The sequence below is a fragment of the Garra rufa genome, chromosome 13 (assembly GCF_049309525.1).
Source record: "Garra rufa chromosome 13, GarRuf1.0, whole genome shotgun sequence".
NCBI lineage: Eukaryota > Metazoa > Chordata > Actinopteri > Cypriniformes > Cyprinidae > Garra > Garra rufa.
Genome location: NC_133373.1, coordinates 8279647 through 8300514, shown reverse-complemented (window position 1 = coordinate 8300514; position 20868 = coordinate 8279647). Strand labels below are relative to the sequence as shown.

General features: G+C 34.3%; 2 protein-coding genes across 2 annotated transcripts in view; both read right to left on the bottom strand.

The window, feature by feature from the left end:
• Positions 1–286: 286 nt before the first annotated feature.
• vipas39 (VPS33B interacting protein, apical-basolateral polarity regulator, spe-39 homolog) lies at positions 287–15239 on the bottom strand. The gene is made up of 19 exons (XM_073816503.1): positions 15184–15239; positions 14784–14876; positions 12039–12144; positions 11818–11949; positions 11691–11729; positions 11546–11610; positions 10616–10672; positions 7756–7848; positions 7603–7636; positions 7417–7519; positions 7198–7225; positions 6199–6272; positions 5617–5692; positions 3533–3655; positions 1728–1769; positions 1225–1401; positions 1055–1144; positions 873–977; positions 287–686 (listed from the first exon to the last, which is right to left on the bottom strand). The coding sequence occupies exons 2-19, from the start codon at positions 14874–14876 to the stop codon at positions 666–668; spliced, it is 1458 nt and encodes a 485-aa protein (XP_073672604.1). The 5' UTR covers positions 15184–15239; the 3' UTR covers positions 287–665.
• A 5112-nt stretch (positions 15240–20351) lies between these two features.
• Positions 20352–20868, bottom strand: part of cdc42bpb (CDC42 binding protein kinase beta (DMPK-like)) — a 97316-nt gene continuing 96799 nt past the window's right edge. The window contains exon 38 of the mRNA XM_073852909.1: positions 20352–20729. Coding sequence (XP_073709010.1) covers positions 20601–20729 — 129 coding nt within the window. The 3' untranslated portion in view covers positions 20352–20600. The remainder of the gene's footprint in view (positions 20730–20868) is intronic.

Here is a 20868-nt window from a genome sequence, read left to right as displayed (position 1 = left end):
AGTATTCACACATTTATATCTATATATGAAAACAACATTAAGTTGACAACAGAAACTTGTAGAAATTCGGGTTGCGACACAGTGATCCAAAATGACGCAGAGGGGAACTTCCTCGCTTACAACCACAACTTGAACGCATAGTAGCAGTATATATCAGTTTCCTTTTACAGAAGCCTGTACCCTGTAACCGTGTCAAATCTGTACTGTTAGTACATTTTTTTAACAGCTTCAAGATTAAAATCTGCAGTAAGAACTTTACCAGAAAACCCATATAAATCTCACACAGTTCAGTATAATATTATTTTTAATATAAAATAAAAAGAGGCATGGGGAATGTTCAGAAACTCATACATAAGCAAACAAAAAGGGCTGAGGTGTCGAAGAGTATGTTGTTCACATTAGCAACCACTGCTAGCCTCCCACATTTCTTTAGAAATGTTCACCTGTGGAATTGGCAGAAGGACACTTGGCAGTTGAATCATACTGAACAGATTTGTAAAAGAATCACTCCGAATGACTCACTTCACTGGTTCTTTAAAATGTACAATGCCTGTGAGGATCTCAGTCTTATTTGTTCAGGATTAACCGTATTAAGCAGCTTCATGGTCTATGAAAGAGCTCTGACACACATCTGCCCACCATTGCCTCGAGTCAGGATCCAAGTGTCAGTTTTTCCATCTGATTTGCTGAAGTAACAAAGAAAGAACACATTTCACATCACACAATTATAATATTGCATTGCAACAAATGAAGTGACCTGTAGAAGACACTGAAATTACCGTAAGACATTTCTCAAGAATTCTCCATAAACCTAATCATACCACACCGTGAATCAGAAAATGACTCAACAGTGGGGGCTCACTTCCTCTTACCACGTTATTGAGGAGCTCCTGGATCTTCCTGTATTCAGGCGAGTCTCGTTCCAGCTTCTCTCTGTACACAACAAGCTCCTGCCGGTCCTTTAGGTCTCTGTATGTCTGAATGAACAGAACAAATAGTGATTTACACTAAGAAAGTTTCAAATGCTGGCATAGTGACTACAGAATGAACTCACATTGATGACGACGTCATGGCATTTATATTTCAGAGCCACACTGAGCTTGAGCTCTGGGTCGTCGATGAGGTTCACGTAATTCTGCAGTTCCTGCAGATCATGGGAAAGTGCATTGAGGATGGGGAGACAGGAAACTGAGTAGGTTTATTACAATATCCAAACTGATGTACCTGCACAGGGGCGCTGTTCTTATGCATGATGTCCACCACTCTGTGAAAGCCAATGGGAGATTTTTTTTTGGTGTATCCCAGCCAGTTCTTGGAGTTGAACAGACTGTCCACATCAAACCAGGACTTCAACTTCGCTCTTGCACCAAGAGCTGTGAGAATGTACTGCTTTTCTGAAATCTGCCAAAGCAAACATGACAGAACAGGTTATGGCAAATAGTTTAGACTGGTATTAAAGACTTTCACATTTACTGGTCAAGATTACTTTGAAGAATGTAAAATATGTGATAGTCTTGATTTGTTTAATGTTTTTGGTCACTTGACAATTTCCACACTGTTATTTCATAGTTTCAAAGACTTTACTGTTGAAAAAAATTATGGTAAAGTGTGAGCTAGTGTGTCTGGACTTTTCATGGTGCTTAATATTTAAAGATATAAATACATTAAATGAAAATCTCTAATACTATTTAATACAAATCGTTTGATGACATATGAGTTTCTTTTACCCGGAAAGTTTTTCTAATGTTTGAAGGGCTGCTAAATGTTCCCTGTAGAAGAAGAAAAAGAAGATGATTGAAATACAGCGGACTCAAAAGTATCTGGAGATTTAAACAGCATATTATACAATTACAGCATAGTATACAAATACAATATAGTATACAATTAAAATGTATAAATATCAGACCAGGATTATTTATTTAAAAATACCACTTTTTTTAACAAACAAGCTTGTTAGGTTTCAGATTACAAAACAATAGATATATTGTTATTTTTAAGTTTCTAAAAACTCTCTGAAGCTGTGGGAAATTAATTTATACAAGAGAACGAATTAGTCAATTGGTAAAAAAAAAAATTATACACTGCTTTTCAAAATTTTTGGGAAATAAATAAATATCCAAAGTGACAGTAAAGACATTGATAATATTGAATGTTAATGTTTCTATTTCAAATAAATCCTGTTTTGAACTTTCTATTCATCAAAGAATCCTAAAATATACACACATACATACATACAGTCAAGCCCGAAATTATTCATACCCCCGGCAAATTCTGACTTAAAGTTACTTTTATTCAATCAGCAAGTTTTTATTTTTGATTAGAAATGACACAGACGTCCCCCAGAAGATAAGACGATGTAGAAGAGCCATCATTGTGGAAAAAAAAATTACTCATCTTTTATTTACATTTGACCAAAAAGTGGCATGTCCAAAATTATTCATACCCTTCTCAATAATCAATAGAAAAGCCTTTATTGGCTATTACAGCAATCAGACGCTTCCTATAATTGCTGACCAGCTTTTTGCATGTCTCCACTGGTATTTTTGCCCATTCATCTTGAGCAAAGAGCTACAACTCTTTCAGGTTGGAGGGTCTCCTTGCCATCACCCTGATCTTTAGCTCCCTCCACAGATTCTCAATTGGATTTAAGTCAGGACTCTGGCTGGGCCACTGCAAAATGTCAATGTTTTGTCTGCTAACCATTTCTTCACCACTTTTGCTGTGTGTTTTGGGTCGTTGTCGTGCTGAAATGTCTACTGGTGCCCAAGGCCAAGTTTCTCTGCAGACTGCCTGATGTTGTTGTTGAGAATTTTGATGTATTGCTCCTTTTTCACGGTGCCGTTTACTGTGATTAGGTTCCCTGGTCCACTGGCTGAAAAACACCCCAAAACATTAGGTTCCCACCACCATGTTTGACAGTGGGGATGGTGTTCTTAGGGTTGAACCCTTCTCCTTTTTGACGCCAAATGAGGGCTACATCATTGTGGCCAAACAATTCAATTTTTGTTTCATCTGACCATAAAAGAGAAGAGCAGAAGTCTTCTTTGGCCAGATGAGCGTTTGCAAAGGCCAAGTGGGCTTTTGTGTGCCTTATCTGGAGAAGTGGTGTCCTCCTTTGTCTGCGTCCGTGGAACCCAGCGGTGTGCAGTGTCTGTTGGACTGTCTGCCTTGAGATGTTGCCACCAGGAGAGCATAGATTCATCAGGATGGCCTTGTTGGTGATCCTTGGATTCTTTTTTACCTCTCTCACTCTCCTCCTGGCCAGCACAGGTGTCACGTTTGGCTTCAAACTACGTCCTCTGAGATTTTTCAGTGCGGAACGTCTTATATTTTTTAATAATACTTTGCACTGTAGCCACTGGAACTTCAAAACATTTAGATATAGTCTTATAGCCCTTTCCTGACTTGTGAGCAACCACAATGCGCAGCCGCAGGTGTGAATAATTTACGGCTTGACTGTATATTCTCACATTTTCAATTTGTCTACACAATATTTTTCAATGTAGTTCAGGAATGAAGCATGAGCTTGTACCTCTGACTCTCCGTAATGGTAAAAGCAGGAGTAGTACAACGTGGTGATGATCGGCATATTAAGGATGGATGCTTTTCTAGGGAACTTCTTAAAAATTTCTGCATCTGCCTTCTTGTCACTGGCCTGTATTTAAAAAAAAAAATACAGTTAACACACAAATTCAATTAACTGACACACACTTAACATGAGGATATTCTTATCTGAGAGCCATTTTCTCACATCTGACAACTTTAAGCTCCACACATCCTGCGGCTGTGGTGCATATTTATTTCAGTGCTCATAATAACAAATTTTGAAACTCATGTCGTAAGTGTGAGAAGCGCTGCACTGTCACCCAGATGCAAAACTGACAGTCACGTTTCTGAGCTCAACTTATTATGTTAACAAATATTATGAACATAACAAAACGAACTAATGTGGAAAAAGCACTACAAACTATTTTTTCAACACAATCTTGTGTAATACAAGCTGTCTGAAAAACATTTTACATTTTATGGTAACTTTTATGCCACTGTTAGAAAAAAAGATTAAGGGCAAGTTGCAAAGATCTGTGCAAGTTGCAAAAACAATTTTTATTCAGTAAATCTGTACATTTTATTATCTACAGTACCATGTAGGGGTGTGCAATATTGACAAAAAATAATATCTCAATATTTTCTGGGATTTTATCGATAATGATAATTAGATGTGTGTTATTGTGCTTAAGGACCACTGTGCTGACTGTGCAGTGATATAAATGATTATTTTCCAATAAGTTTAAATTGATTTTTACCTTCTATGGGCATTTTTACCTTTATAAAGCCATTTTGTGGTCAAAAGATACTTAATAAGTGAGTCATTGTGATTGAACCGAATCATTTAAACGGTTGATTCATTCAGGAACGAAATACCGTCATGTTGCTCAGAGACGCAAAACAGTACTGTTTTGCATTTTTACCGTTTATAAAGCCATTTTTTGGTGAAAAGATACTTTGAATGTGAAATTAAAATCAGCAAGTCGCTGTTAATAAGTGAGTCACTGCGATTGAATCGAATCATTTAAATGGTTGATTCATTCAGGAGCTAAACACAGTCATTTTGCTCGGAGATGCAAAAGAGTGCTGTGGCTGTGTTTGGAATTATTTTTGTTGGCAACATTGAGCAAAAACAGGAAATAGGCTGTTTAAAACGTAAGTCTTTTAATATTAACTTCTTGTTTATTGAACTGTTATATAAAATCAATATCACATTTGTAGTCATGCTAAAAAAAAAACGGCACTCTTCATGTAATATTGATCAACTATATGAAATGATATAAATTTTCTGCCCCCATATCTTGAATTATGCGATCATTCTAAATGCATTTCAATAGACTGAACTGTAGTTAAAGAATGCAATCTAATGCGTACTTAACATTACTAGACTTCATCACGTAATGTAATGTTATGAGTGCACTCTGTAGGCATGTTTTGTTTGTTTTTTGCAATATACTCGATAATGTCAAAATTGCACATAGTTAAAACAACAATTACGATATTATTGCAGACGATATATATCGCACACCCCATGCAGTAACCTAAAAAAAAATTAAAATCACACAATTTTTTACACTGAGTAGCCAACACAGGATGTGTGAAACAGAAAATACATGTCAAGAGTCAAAGCCTTGCCCTACAATGACGTTTTTACAGATATCTAACAAGACTACATTCGACTGCCTGATGCAAACTCATGCTTGCTATCATGCCATAAGAACAAAGTAAGCACACGTTCACTTGTTTTATTATCTAAGGAAACATCTGCCATGTAACCCAATTTGAGAAAAGCCCATCCCTTGCGCTTCCCTCTGTACAGAGACACTCTCAGGAAAGCGGACGAATGAGCAGGTGAAGAGGAAATATTTCTTTAAACCGCATAGTAAGGTGAAGCAAAAATAGAAACGCAGGAAACCTTTGTGTCATTTCTTTTGGGATGAGGTCAGTCATTATTTTTCTAATTCATCATTTTCATACTTTCATTAGCTAGTTCATAGTTTTAAAGACTTAACTATTATAAAATGTGTACAAGGACAAGGGAATAATAAGTAGTTGGATTCACTCCCTCACCTCTATGATTATTTGCCTCTCGAGGAGGGTATAGTGGTCTTGAACGTGAGTGGCATCGTCTTGAGAGAAAGGCAGGCTGAGAACAAACAGAGATCACAGATTATTAAAGGTAATGATAGTGATAGTTCATCTAAAAAAAATCTGTTATTAATTACTCACGCTGATGTCATTCCAAACCCGTAAGACCTTCGTTCGTATTTGGAACACAAATTAAGATATTTTTGATGAAATCCCTCATTAAAATTGTCCATAGGGCAAAAAAAACAACAACTTTGTTCGACAATTTCTTCTGTGTTAGTCTTCGACTCACATTCAGGAGTGTACCACTGATTTCACATGGACTAGTTTATCGATGCCCTTACTACCTTTCTGGGCCTTGAACGTGTTGAAAGTTGCATTGCTGTCTATGCAGAGTCAGATTTTCATCAAAAATATCTTAATTTGTGTTCTGAAAATTAACGAAGGTCTTACGGGTTTGGAATGGCATAAAGGTGTGTAATTAATGGCAGAATTTTCATTTTGGGGTGAACTATCCCTTTAAAGGTGAGCAAAAGATGAATTTGAACTCTACTGAATCTTTACCTGAGGCAACTTTTGAGGAAGTCTCTTCTTCGGCCTTCATCCTTAATATTTAAGTGTTCTTTATATTGAGTCAACTGTTTAAAATACAAAAGAAGCCAGCATAATGTGTGTGATCAAACAGAAACGTCACTGCAAATTACTGAAGAAACATTAGTTCAAATGAATTACTTAATGAAATATAATTTTTATTAACATTTTATGTTAACAAATCTATTTAGTGTAAATCTACTTATTGTAAAGATTTTTCTTAGAATGCCAAATGTCCTTTCTTTTCACTTTCTTTTAAGACAGATAATGTCAATGATGCAAAAGCAGAAATTTAATTTTGTAAAGGCCATTTTCTTCCTCTTTTCACTTCTATAAGACTTGAAAGTTATAAACTAATGTCAGCTAATATCACCCTCTATGGTGTAACGTTATAAAAGTAAAAAAAAAAAAAAAAAAAAAGGATGTACAACTTCTTTTTTCTACTTAAAGTTTTTCTACTTCAACATCTTAGGTCACATACCATAACGGAAATAAAATCATTTCAGTTTTATAGTCACTTTTTGCCTTCAGACAACACCGTTTCACTGCTGAAATCGATACAATGGGGAATACCAGACTGTGTCATTTATATAATTTTAACTCTGACTCACAAATTCATATTCTCTATTTTGAAAATGCAATGTACTAGCACCTAATACTTTTGGTATGCCCTAGTGAGACTCAATTATCATGTGTGTGACACATATCTAGATAAAAAAAAAAAAAAAAATGGTTGGAACGTCAGCTACAGGTTCACTTTTCACAAGGGAAACTACTGTACTGCAGTAAATGTTTACACATAAAAGAGGAAGTGTTTGCATTTATATTAGTTAATACTGGGCTCTCCCCTCCTCTCTAAGAAAACACCAATGAATTGGGAGGCGAATTTAGTTGGAGCATGACGAATTTAATCATATGACCTGAATGGTTAAATATATATGGTTGTGTGTATAAAGTGCAGTTAGTACCTACCGCCATATCTTCTGTCCTGCCAAGAGCCCTAAAATACAATCATGTGACCAACGTGATAAAGACAGTTAGTCAAAAATAACACACAGACAACAACACAACTCTTCAAATCAAATAACCAATGCAAATATATGGAGAGATGCCAACCGCCCTTGCACAAAAAAACTAAAGACACTAGACTCTAATAAAAGGGGGAGTTAAATAAATAAACAGCAAACTTACTTCAATAACTCGACCAAGAGCTTTTGTTCTCCCATTTCTTTTAAATAGTGAACGTAATGACGCAAAGCCACATCTCTCGCCATTAACTCCCGAAAGAGGATTTCTGCAACAGTGACAAAGAAAAATGACTTTCTAGAAAAAAAGAGAAGGAACTAGTGACCAGTGACAGATGACAAAACATCTCACCTTTACTTAATGACCTTTTTAAAAATATCAAGACCTGCAAGAGGAAAATGTAAATGATCAGTAAATAAGCACAGTAAAACAACTATTAATATGAGTCATTATAAAGTCACAGCAGTGCTTCCATATAGGGAATGTGAGAAATGTGTGGCTTACAGCAGTGATGACGTTGCCATCATAAACAGCAACTGCTTCATCCAGCAGCAGAAGTTTGTCCTGTAGAGAGCGGAACTTTTCTAGAGAAAATGCCTGTAAATAAATCATTTTAATTAGATCCGAAAAGCATTTTTTTTTTTTACAGCCATTCAAAATATATTAGCCATGTATTCATTTTTGGCAAGCAACATATACAACGGAGATTAACATTAGAGAACAATCTATAAACACTTCTGAAATATTGTTAATCCTTATCCCATCAAAATTTGACTGCTCTGGTGGGATCTTGGTCCACTCTCTTCCATAGCTTTTGGTAACTATAGTGGGTTTCTTAGCCGTATCTTTGTCACCAATGATTTTTATAGAGATTTTTTGTCGAGTTTAGATTACGACTCCACTCCATTTGTGACCCTGGACCACAAAACCAGTCATAAGGTTAAATTTTACAAAACTGAGATATACACATCATATGAAAGCTCAATAAATAAGCTTTCTATTGATGTATGGTTTGTTAGGATAGGGCAATATTTGGCCGAGATACATCTATTTGAAAATCTGAAATCTAAGGGTGCAAAAAATCAAAATACTGAGAAAATCACCTTTGAAGTTGTCCAAATTAAGTTCTTAGCAATGCATATTACTAATCAAAAATTACATTTTGATAGGTTTACAGTAGGAATTTTACAAAAAATCTTCATGGAACATGATCTTTACTTAATTTCCTAATGATTTTTGACATAAAAGAAAACTCAATAATTTTGACCCATACAATGTATTTTTGGCTATTGCTACAAATATACCCCAGCGACTTAAGACTGGTTTTGTGGTCCAGGGTCACATTTCATTATTTCAGTGTTCTTAGCTTCAACTGCTTTACTTTGTCTTGCATGAAAACGGCAAGCTGATTGGGAGATGCTTGCAGTGAAGGATCTGCATATTGTTGAAGGATTTTCTGATAAACATTATCATTCACTCTGTCATGTAGCTGTATAAGAGATGCAAATCCTGCTACAGAAAACATCCCCCAAACCATGACACTTCCTCCGCCACCGTTTACTGACTTCTTTACGCACTTCGCGCTTTAATCTTTCCCCAGTTTGACATCAAAACAAAATGTTTCCAATCAGACCCAAATAAATTAAACTTGCTCTAATCACTAAAGTACACTTTGGACCAGTTCTCCTCTTTCCACACAACATGGTTCTCTTAGCCTTTTGATTCTTTCTGAAGAGGGGCTTGCTCACTGTAGAGAGCACTTTCAGTCCGACTTCTCTTAAAGGAACACTCCACTTTTTTTGGAAATAGGCTCATTCTCCAACTCCCCCTGAGTTAATAAATTGAGTTTTACCGTTTTGAAATCCATTCAGCCGTACTCCCTTTTAGCACTTTTAGCATAGCTTAGCATAGATTATTGAATCCTATTAGACCAATAGCATCGCTTTCGATATTTGTCCTATTTAAAACTTGACTCTTCTGCAGTTATATTGTGTACTAAAACCGGCGGAAAATGTAAAGATGTGATTTTCTAAGCCGATAAGATTAGGAACTACACTCCCATTCCGGAAGTTTGCTACCGTAATATGGACGAAGCAGGCGCAGTAATATCACGCAGCACATCGTAGCACAACTGCATGCACAGGGAGCATTCCTCGTTGGAAGTTACCTAGCTGGGAACTAATTTCAGGCGCTGCGTGATATTACTGCGCCTGCTGCATCCATGTTATGGCAGCAAACTTCCTTGACTATTACGCCGGAATGGGAGTGTAGTTCCAAATCTTATCAGCCTAGAAAATCACAGCTTTACATTTTCCGCTGATCTTAGTACCCGATATAACTACAGAAGAGTCAAGTTTTAAATAGGACAAGTATCGAAACTCATTGGTCATTTTTGAACGCGATGCTGTATTGGTCTCATAGGATTCAATGATCTATGCTAAGCTATGCTAAAAGTGATATTGCCAGAACAGTAGAACGGCTGAATGGATTTCAAAATGGTAAAACTTAACTTATTAACTTGGGGGGAGTTGGAGAATGAGCCTATTTCCCAAAAAAGTGGAGTGTTCCTTTAAACATGCCAAGACAGATCCTTATTCTGTTGCAGCTGCAGTGTTGAACGCATTGAGAGTCTCCACATTATCCTTCTTGTGCTTTTGTCCTATGTGGACGACCAGCCATTTTGGAGGACTTGAATGAATAAGTGTCATTGTAAACCTGCAATATTGGGGAAATCACAGATTTGGAATGACCAACTTCTTTCGCAATGGCCCTCATCTGGACAACCTCCTGTCGCAGGGCTTAAGTCACCCTAGAGCGGCGCGCTATCTTGCTATTCTCAATGAAAATTGGAGGAATGCCACCGGTTAAATAGGTTTTGTCATATAATTAAGGAAATTAGCACTAGGTGTCAAATTAACACAAATAACTTGGAGGTATCTATAAGTGTTCTCGAGTTCTTTTTCAAATATCTCATACTGTGCTTTTACAATTCATTTATGAAATATGCTACTCTTCAACTACTGTTAGCATAACCTCAAACAGGATTAAGCGGTGACCTTGAAATGTAGAATACTGCAGGTTGTTCTCTAATTTTAATCTCCACTATAAATACATGACTACTATTTTATGTTACAGAGATATTTTATGTGTGTGTGTTTTTTTTTTTTTTTGGAGGGCACTTTAAAATGTGAAACTGAAATAAATGGGCACCTACTTATCAGCTGGAATAAGAAATAAACAGATGGATTTATCCTGTTATATCTGACTTCCTGACTTGACCTTTAAACTGACTTTCTAGTGCATTACATCTTCAGTATTTATCAGTAAATACATTTTCTATATACAGCTCTTTGCTGCCACCTACCCGTCCTTTCTGCATTCTCCTCACGGTTTCCTCAGGACTCAGGTCACTGACAAAATCCTATGACCATTAAACAAAAAACAAATCAATGTTAGAAACTTATAGAAAAAAAACATTAGGAATTTTTGGACAACTTAGATTACCCTTCAAAAATTTGGGGTCAGTAAGTTAATTTTTTTAGAAGAGAATAATAATGTCATTTAGCAAGGATGCTTTTTATTGATCAAAGTGACAGTAAAGAATTTTATAATGTTCCAAATCCTGAAAGAATCCAGAAAAATTTCCACAAAAATATTACGCAGCATAACTGTTTTTAACATTGATAATAAGAAATGTTCCTTGGGCATCAAATCAGCATATTAGACTGTTTTAAAAGATCATGTGACACTGAAAACTTAATAATATTATTATGCATATTTAAAACAGCTGAGTACATTTTTTCAGGATTCTTTGATGAATAGAAAGATCCAAAGATCAGCATTAATTAATACTTTTGTTTAGCAAGGATGCTTTTAATTGATTAAAAGTGACGACAAAGACATTTATAATGTTACAAAAGATTTCAGTTTCAGATAAATGCCGTTTATCTGAACTTTCTATTCATCAAAGAAACCTGAAAATTATTATAATCAGCTGTTTTCAACAAAATAATAATAATTATAAATGTTTTTTGATCAGCAAATAAGAATATTATAATGATTTCTGAAGGATCATGTGACTGAAGTAATAGTGAAAATTTAGCTTTGAAATCACAGGAATAAATTACATTTTAAAATAAATTAAAATACAAAACAGTCATTTTAAATTCTAATAATACTTTTTACAGTTCTACTATTTTAATATATTTATGATCAAATAAATGTAGACTTGATGAACAAAAACAAAACTCACAGACCCCAAATGTTTAAACGGTGACATAAACGTATGCATTACCTTTCCATCTGACTTTGGCTTCCTCAGCTCTGGTGCGTATGTTCTAACAGATGTGTCGCTAAAAGCTAGAAAACAGTGAACAAACACACTTAATTCGAACAAATGAGAACACAGGCCTAAATCATTCTAAATTACTTGAACTTACACTCGGAGAAAGACTGGAAAGCACCGGGTTTGCTCTTTCCTAAAGGAATATAAACAAAAGCAGATTGGTGGGTCTATAATGATTGAACTAAAACATTCAAAGACATTCATTCTTCACTATAGATTACCTTTAAACAGGGAGCTCAAGGAGTATCCAGACACTTGTTTGGACAGTGACGGAGTGGTGTCTATTTTGGGAAAGCTCTGCTCGCTGCCTGAGCGAATGCTAGAGGCAGTTTCCTTCACCGACCAAGAGATGCCTACACGCAAACAAAAACTGATTAGCATCCAGATGGGGGACGGACAGTAAAGATAGTAGGAGAAAGAGAGCAAAGTAAAGACTGCATACTTCCCACAGGTTCCCCACTCCAGCTGACTCTCTCAACATCATCCTCCTCATCATCATCATCATCATCCACCAGGATGCTGTTCACAGCCCGTTTGGACTCTTTCAGCTGGGGAAAAAAAAAAACCACAATGTAGACTGAATTAGGGCTCTTTGAACTGTGGGACACACAGCGGTGCTAGAGAAAATGTGAGAGGAAAAATACAATTATTGTACAAAAAACACTACCAATCAAAAGTTTTTGAACAGTAAGACATTTAATGTTTTTTTAAAGAAGTCTTTTCTGCTCACCAAGTCAGCATTTATTTGATCCAAGAACAGTAATATTGTGAAATATTTTTACAATTTAAAATGACTGTTTTCTATTTGAATATATTTATACTCTATACAATTCAAAAGCTTACGCTAAAACCCATTTGTTATTGTTAGAATGGTTATGGATCAGCGTGAAAATGATCGTGCAGACCAAAGTCGTAGAGACTTGAAATTTGGAGAGATGGCAGTACTCACACCGCCAACAACGTCACCAAAACTCGTCCCAATCAGCCTGACGGACGCTCTACAGCGATCAAAAGTATGTGATCACTTATAACTCTTAAACCATCAGTTGCAGGCTCAGGTGTCTTTATTGTTGGAATCCTTGGCTCACGGCAGACAAAACGCATGCCTCAGCAAAATTTTAGGGTATTTTGCATTTTTTGCAAAACCTACTTTTGCGAACTAGTCCTAGATTTTTCGCCCGATCAGAACCACACCACTGCAGAAAGATTCTCTGGAGAGCAAATATCGATAATTATCCAAAAAAAGTCAAACTTTCGACTCACCATCGCAAAGGACGGCAAAACGTTTGACAGGGGCAGGGCCACTTTTACCAAAATGCCTAAAACTCCTGAAAGGAATTAGATATCTTCACCAAACTCAGACCAATTATGTAACAGCTCAATCTGAGATCGCAGGACAAAAACATGGAGCTTAGCCAGTTGGTGGCGCTAAAAGAGAGAAAACAACATCGAAAATGGCTATACCTACGCAACCATTAGTCCTATCAACATGGAAATCGCTGTGCACGGTCTTGGCCCAAAGTGCCACAAGTGTCTATAAGGACATTTGCGTATCTCAAAAAAAAAAACATGGTCGTCATTGACCAACAAAGTTTGAGCACCTATTAGACATGGTTAACAGAGGCTGTTTGGAATGAAACTTGGTGGGCCTGTTTGACTCACGGCCCCAAAGGTCTGTGAGAATTCTGAAAGAAAAACGCCTATAAAAAACGCCTATAACTCCTGAACGGAATAAGACATCTATATCAAGCTCAATCTGAGGTCGGAGAACAAAAACGTGGAGCTTGGCCACATGGTGGTGCTAAAAAAAAAAACTAAAAATGGCTTTACCTATGCAACCATTTGTCCTGTGAACATGGAAATTGCTGTGCCTAGGTGGGCCTGTATGACTCACGGCCCCAAAGGTCTATGAGAAATTTTAAAGACATCGTCCACTGTGGAGTAAGATCATATTTTTTCAAGGGCGTAAACTATTGTGCATTGCGTGGTTTTTCAAACATAGACGCAATATTCGCATCATATGATAGAACTCCTCATTCCGGACAGATTTGCCTCTAGAACCACTACTTTCAATCAAATCGTTTGGTAAAATGATTGAGAAGATGTCAAAAACCTACTTTTGTGAACTAATCTTAGGTTTTCACTCCATCTAAAAAAAAAACACTGCAGTGCAATTCTATGGACTCTATAGGTCAATAATTATATAAAAAAGCTGAAATTTACCCTTTGGGAAGCTATAATGGGGTCGTTTAGAAAAGGGGCCTGTCCGAATTTACCCAGAATCCTATAAAGCCTAAAGGAAAACTCTAAACTTCACAAAACCTGGTGAGCACAAACATGCAAAGTTTTAAGGAGATCGGACTACAGCTGGCGCTTTAACAGTCATAAACGTTACAAAACATAATATTTCTATGGTATATTACCTGTATTTGCAAAAAAAAATACATGCTACATAATTTTCATTATGTGCTTGTATTATAGAAATTATAAATTTTATTTAGCAAGGGCGCTTTAAATTGACTAAAGTGATGATAAAGACAATTATAATGCTGCAAAAGATTTCTAGATAAATGCTGTTCTTCTGAACTTTCTATTCATCAAAGAGACCTGAAACAATTATACTCAGCTGTTTTCAACTTAAAAATAATAATAAATGCAATATTAGATAAATCAGCATATTAGAATGATTTCTGAAAGATCATGTAACACTGAAGACCGGAGTATTGATGCTGAAAATTCACAGGAATAAATTATGTTATAAAATATATTCAAATAGAAAACAGTTGTTTTTAGAAAGTAAAAATGTTTACAATTTATTACTGTTTTTGCTGTACTTTATATCAAATCAATGCAGGCTTGGTAAGCAGAAGAGACTAATTAAAAAAACATCTTACTGCTCAAAACCTTTTGACTGGTAGTATATATTGCATTGCTAATTCAATATTAAACGCAAGTAATTTCCAACGTAAATTTTTGCGGCTTTTGCTTTGACGTCTGTTCAGTAGCTAACAAAAAAAGCTAACTATTTAATTTGTTAAAGAACACGTTGTCTTCATAATATTTAACCGTATATTATGGTTTTAGGGCTAAATGGGCCATAAATTCCAGCTATTCTCTATCTTCCTGTCATATTGTGGTAAACAGGCGTTGGACTCCACAGATTTCAACAGAAACACGATGAACTTACCCGTGAAAACTCATCGTCATCATCATCAAATGTGAAGGCTTTAAATTTAGAGCTGTTCCAGTACTCATCATCCTCTGGTTTGGCTCGTGACATCTGAAAAACACACAATATAACAGTCCCTTACTGCATCACCCCTTAATGTGATTGATCTGATCTGTCCCACAGCAGAAGCTCTCAGCTACAGGACTCATCCCAGTAAACATGTCGCTCCATTCAGCTGATTGTTTATTTGTCAGAATGCTGCTGTCATCTTAAACTGACACTCTGGCATTTCGAGATTCGCTAAAATTGTCATTTGTAATTAGTATGCATTCTGTATGCGTCGATATTATTTTGCTGCTTGGACCGTGACTAACAAATATAGCAATGTTATTTCATAATAACGATACAGCAGGCTTACCTTCGAAATATTACAGTGGAAATCGACACATGAAACGTCAGATTGCTGTCCTACTACTTCCTGGTTTTAACACGTCGCCAAAATAAAAGTCCGACAAACGCCTTTTTAAACTGCTGTGGGTCATTTTATATATATATATATATATAGTAAATTAGTTCTACATTACACAGCTGTTTTCAGGTAATATTGTTGGCTATTTTTCTCTCAGTAATTCATGCTCTCACTTTTAAATGTATTTTTTAATTTAATATTTACATACACAATTTAATTTCTTTATTAATATGTAGTGCTTTACAGATTATGCTGTGCACCGTTTCACACTGTCTGTATCTGTCTCTGTTTTATTTTGTATTTTCAAATCTGAACCAAATTCCCTTTCAATATTTATATCAATATTATATATTATATTAAATCAAATATATTAGATATTATTATAATTAAATATTTATAATGTATTTCTATAGTCTTTGTCTAAATTGCCCCTTGGATATTAATACTGTATTGTATTATATCGCATTATATCAAATAGTAAAATACTGCAGTTCTTGACCAATAATAAATGTTATCATTTAGTAAACAGTTTAGCTCCCATCAGGAGATTTAAAAAAAAAAATTGTTAAAAAAACTTTCTTACAAAGGTTATGCAACAAATGGTCTGGTAAATTTGGTTGTAAAATAAAATAATTTAAAAAAAGGTCTGGAAAAAGTGTGTTGTGGTCAAGACTATAAAATAAAAAAACTAAATTAAAATAAAATAAAAAAAGACCTGGTAAAATTGTGTTGTAGTCAAGACTTTAAAATAAAGTAAAATAAAATAAAATAAAAGGTCTGGTAAAATTGTGTTGTAGTAAAGACTGTAAAATAAAAAATAAATAAATAAAAAAAGATCTGGTGAAATTATGTTGTAGTCAAGACTAAAATAAAATACAATAAAAGGTCTGGTAAAATTGTGTTGTAGTCAAGACTGTAAAATAAAGTAAAGTAAAATAAAATATAATAAAAGGTCTGGTAAAACTGTTGTAGTCAAGACTGTAAAATTAAAACAATTAATGAATAAATAAAATAAAATAAAAAAGCTCTGGTAAAATTGTGTTGTAGTCAGGACTGTAAAATAAAATATAAAATAAAATAAATAAAAGGTCTGGTAAAATTTTGTTGTAGTCAAGGCCGTAAAATAAAATAAAATACAATAAAATAAATAAAAGGTCTGGTAAAATTTTATTGTAGTCAGGACTGTAAAATAAAATAAAATAAAATAAAATACAATAAAATAAATAAAAGGTCTGGTAAAATTTTGTTGTAGTCAAGGCCGTAAAATAAAATAAAATACAATAAAAAATTTAAAAATAAAAATAAAAGGTCTGGTAAAATTGTGTTGTAGTCAAGACTGCAAAATATAATATAATATAAAATAAAATGTCTAGTAAAATTGTGTTGTAGTCAAGACCGTGAAATAAAATAAAATAAAATAAAATAAAAGGTCTAGTAAAATTGTGTTGTAGTCAAGACTGTAAAATAAAATGTCTGGGAAAATTGTGTTGAAGTCAAGACTAAAATAAAATACAAATTCTGGTAAAATTGTGTTGTAGTTAAGACCGTAAAATAAAATAAAAATAAATGTCTGTAAAATTGTGTTGTAGTCAAGACTGTAAAATAAACTAAACTACAATAACCAATAATCAATAATCGTGTGTCGTACTGTTGTACAGTGCCGTTGCGCTCTGGGTGTCCCAAATTTGAGTCCTGGCTAGAAACAGATTTTTTTAAATATTATAAATTAAATTATAATCAAATAAAGTTAAATAAAAATAAAAAATCTAATAAAAAATAATAAAAATTAAATTGTTAAATTAAAATTGAATAAAAATAAGATTAAATAAAATGAAATGCAATAAAAATAAAAAAATAATTTAATTTAATTGAAATAAGTTTGGGATCCGTAGGATTTTTAATGCTTTTTAAAGAAGACTTTTCTGCTCAGTTGAATCATGGAAATAAATAAATAAAATAAAATAAGTTGATTTAACTTGAGTGGAAATGACTTAAGTTGATTTAACTTAAAATTTTAAGGCAGCGGCTAAACTTGTTTTTAAGCTGAAACTGGTAAAAACTTTTTACAGTATATTAAAATGAAAAACACTTATTTCGAAATTGCAATAATATTTCATAATATTACCCTTTGCAGTATTTAACAAATTAATTTAACTTTGATGAGCATAAGAGACTTAAAAAGATTTAAACTTTTTATCAAACATGTTAATGTTTTTTAAGTCTCTTATGCTCATCAAAGTTAAATTAATTAGTTAAAAAATACTGCAAAGGGTAATATTATGAAATATTATTGCAATTCAAAATGTTTTTCATTTTAATATACACTGTAAAACGTTTTTTACCAGTTTCAACTTAAAAACATGTTTAGCCGCTGCCTTAAAATTTTAAGTTAAATCAACTTAAGTCATATTATTTCATTTGAGTTAAAATTACTTGCAAGTTTTAAATGTAAGTTAAATCAGCTTAAAACTACAAGTAATTTTAACTCAAATAAAATAAAATGAGTTTATTTAACTTTTGAGTTGAAATGACTTTTTTCAATTTTAAGGCAGCTGCTAAACTTGTTTTTAAGTTGAAACTGGTAAAAACTTTTTACAGTGTATATTAAAATGAAAAACACTTATTTCGAATTGCAATAATATTTCATAATATTACCTTTTGCAGTATTTTTTAACAAATGAATGGAACTTTGATGAGCATAAGAGACTTAAAAAAACATTAACATATTTGATAAAAAGTTTAAATCTTTTTTAAGTCTCTTATGCTCAAAGTTAAATTAATTTGTTAAAAAAATACTGCAAAGGGTAATATTATGAAATATTATTGCAATTCGAAATAAGTGTTTTTCATTTTAATATCTCAGTGTTTTTCAACCTTTTTTGAACCAAGGTACATTTTTAATTGAAAAAAAAAAAAAAATCACAAGGCACACCAACAATCGAAACTGTAAAACAAATTAAACTCTGTAGCCTATATTAACAATATACAGCCATTCTTATCGAAGTGTCTTGAACAGGAATCAAATAAACACACAGAAAAAAGTATTTTACCTTTCATATTTCTTCTTCTTTTAAATAAAAAGTGCAATTAACAATATACAGTCTTATTTAGGTGTCTTGAATAGGAATCAAATAAACACAATGAAAACAGTTTTTTGATCTTTCATATTTCTACCTACTCAGTGTGAAACCTGGGCCTGTTTGGATGAACACAGAGCTGATAACTTATTAGTTTCCAAAAAATGTTTTAGACCAATTAGGTGAAATTGAATAATTTTCCACGGCACACCTGACGATCTCTCACGGCACACTAGTGTACCACGGCACAGTGGTTGAAAAACACTGTAAAAAGTTTTCACCGGTTTCCACTTAAAAACTTAAGTTTAGCAGCTGCCTTAAAATGTTAAGTTAAATCAACTTAAGTCATTTCAACTCACAAGTTAAATCAACTAACTTTTATTGTAATAAGTTAAAATGACTTGTAGTTTTAAGCTGATTTAACTTAAAATTTTAAGGCAGCTGCTGAACTTAGGCTTTTAAGTTGAAAACTTTTTACAGTGTAATATACACTGTAAAAAGTTTTTTACCAGTTTCAACTTAAAAACTTAAGTTTAACAGCTGCCTTAAAAGTTTAAGTTAAATCAGCTTAAAACTACAAGTCATTTTAACTTATTACAATAAAAGTTAGTTGATTTAACTTGTGAGTTGAAATGACTTGTAGTTTTAAGCTGCTTTAACTTACATTTAAAACTTACTGATCCTACACTTTTGAGCAGCATTGTGTGTATGCATATGTACATTATTAAAACAAAATGTTAACTTTGACTTAAAAAGTGTTACTTCCATGTTGATACAAATGAAGAAGAGCATTTTCCAAAAACACAAAAATTCAACAAAAAAAGCACAACAGGTACTCTTTTATTGTTTGTTCAAATTTATGTGGCTAACAAGTCAATAATTACAAAGATTTCAACCTGTGATTCTTTTCTTTTTTTTTCTTTTAAAGTAAAAGCAGTAGTGTTTCTGAGGATAAACGTCCATCTGATGAAGCGGACAAGTGAAGTATGGGGAAAGAAAAACAGGAGGTACAGGGAAAAAAAAAAACCATTCACACAAAATCATTTCCTTAGACTAAAAACGTGTGCAAGTGTCTTACAGTGTTTCAAAAGGGCGGGGAGAGGAGGAAAAAACATAATACATTACCGTCAGCCTCGTCAAAATCACTGAAATGCTTTAGCGGACAGTTGATTACGGAACTGAAGTTGGCACTGAAGGCACACTCGAGTGATAATGGATATGCCGGCCATGCCTGCGGATCTAAAGCATGTCAACAACATGGCTGCTCGCATGTGTCAAACATCACAAACCAGACTCAGAGCATGGCTACGGTGAGATAACCTTATCACATATATATTTTTTTACTTTCATTTTTAAATAGAGCACACAAAGCAGCAGTAGCAGCTTAAGAGGAACTACTGAAATCCTATGAATAGTTGTAGCCGTGTGCCGTTCTCCTTTGTATTTTTATTAAAACACTTATCTATATGTAAAGTCTTCCTTTTTTTTTCTCCAGGTGATAAGCTGAACTAGATATCTTTGTGGGAAACATCTACGTTAAAACATGAATATTATAAAGGCTGGTTTAAATGCAGAACTGGAGAGAGAAAGAGAAATTCTAGAACAATAAAAGTGCCCTCTGGTTTGGCTTTGAAACCCCCGAAGTCCGTTACCGATCTATTGCTCTCGGATGAGACGTTTTCACCAGTCCGTGAGGAATCGTGTTACTGGTCCAAGAACGTCATAGTCGTATACCATCCTCGGTTTCTTTCTTTCATGATGAGTGTTTCTGATAATATACATTTAAAAACAGCATAAGAGTCTCTTTTCCCAACAATTCCGCTGCTTTGATGGGAAGCTAAGGATCCAGAAGCAATTCTGACACAGCAGATGTAATGCATGTTCATTTACTAAAGTAAATAATAATAATAAAAACTAAATCTTGCAGGAGCATGGCATGAAATTAAGATTTAAAATAAAATAGAATAAAATAAAAGTCCATCATACTGCTAATCTGACCCGGTTAGTGTAACACCATGACTTTTCCACCAGGGGGCATGCTTTTATCTTTTTTTTTTTTTTTTTTTTCCTCTTTCGCCTGTGCCTGTCAGCACACACTGGGCTCGCTCCTCTTGTGGCGATTGAGGCGTTTACCCGGCGGCAGGGTTTGGGCTAAACCTTTGGCCCTTGCGGTGGATGAGCGAGCAGGTGACTGTTTGAGAGTCTTGGCACTTCTTATTGAGTCCTAGCAGAGAGGATGGATATGGGAAGGTGTGCGCAGGATGGGGGGACAAAAGGCGTTGTCTATTTTCAGCCGTCCAGGGATTGATCCAGGCTGTCCAGAGTGAGCTGACTGCGGTGGGGAGAGTTGGGGCTCGGGGGGCTGCTGGGGTTGGAGCTGTTGGAGGGGGTGGAATGTTTGGTCGAGTCAGAGTCGGGCTGCAAGGATAGAGAGAAAAACAAGGATAAAGAAACAAGATTAAAATATTACTGAATAAATGAAAGAAGTTCAAGATGAAGTATTGTGGTTAGTAAACAAGAATAGAATTCAGTTGAAATGAAACTTACTGACTAAATC

Coding starts and splice junctions, on each gene's coding strand:
- vipas39 (XM_073816503.1), bottom strand. CDS start 14,876: ATGTCACGAGCCAAACCAGAGGATGATGAGTACTGGAACAGCTCTAAA. Junction 1,770..3,532: donor ACCATTACGGAGAGTCAGAG/GTACAAGCTCAT, acceptor CTTCTTCTACAG/GGAACATTTAGCAGCCCTTC. Junction 687..872: donor AGGAGCTCCTCAATAACGTG/GTAAGAGGAAGT, acceptor TTGTTACTTCAG/CAAATCAGATGGAAAAACTG.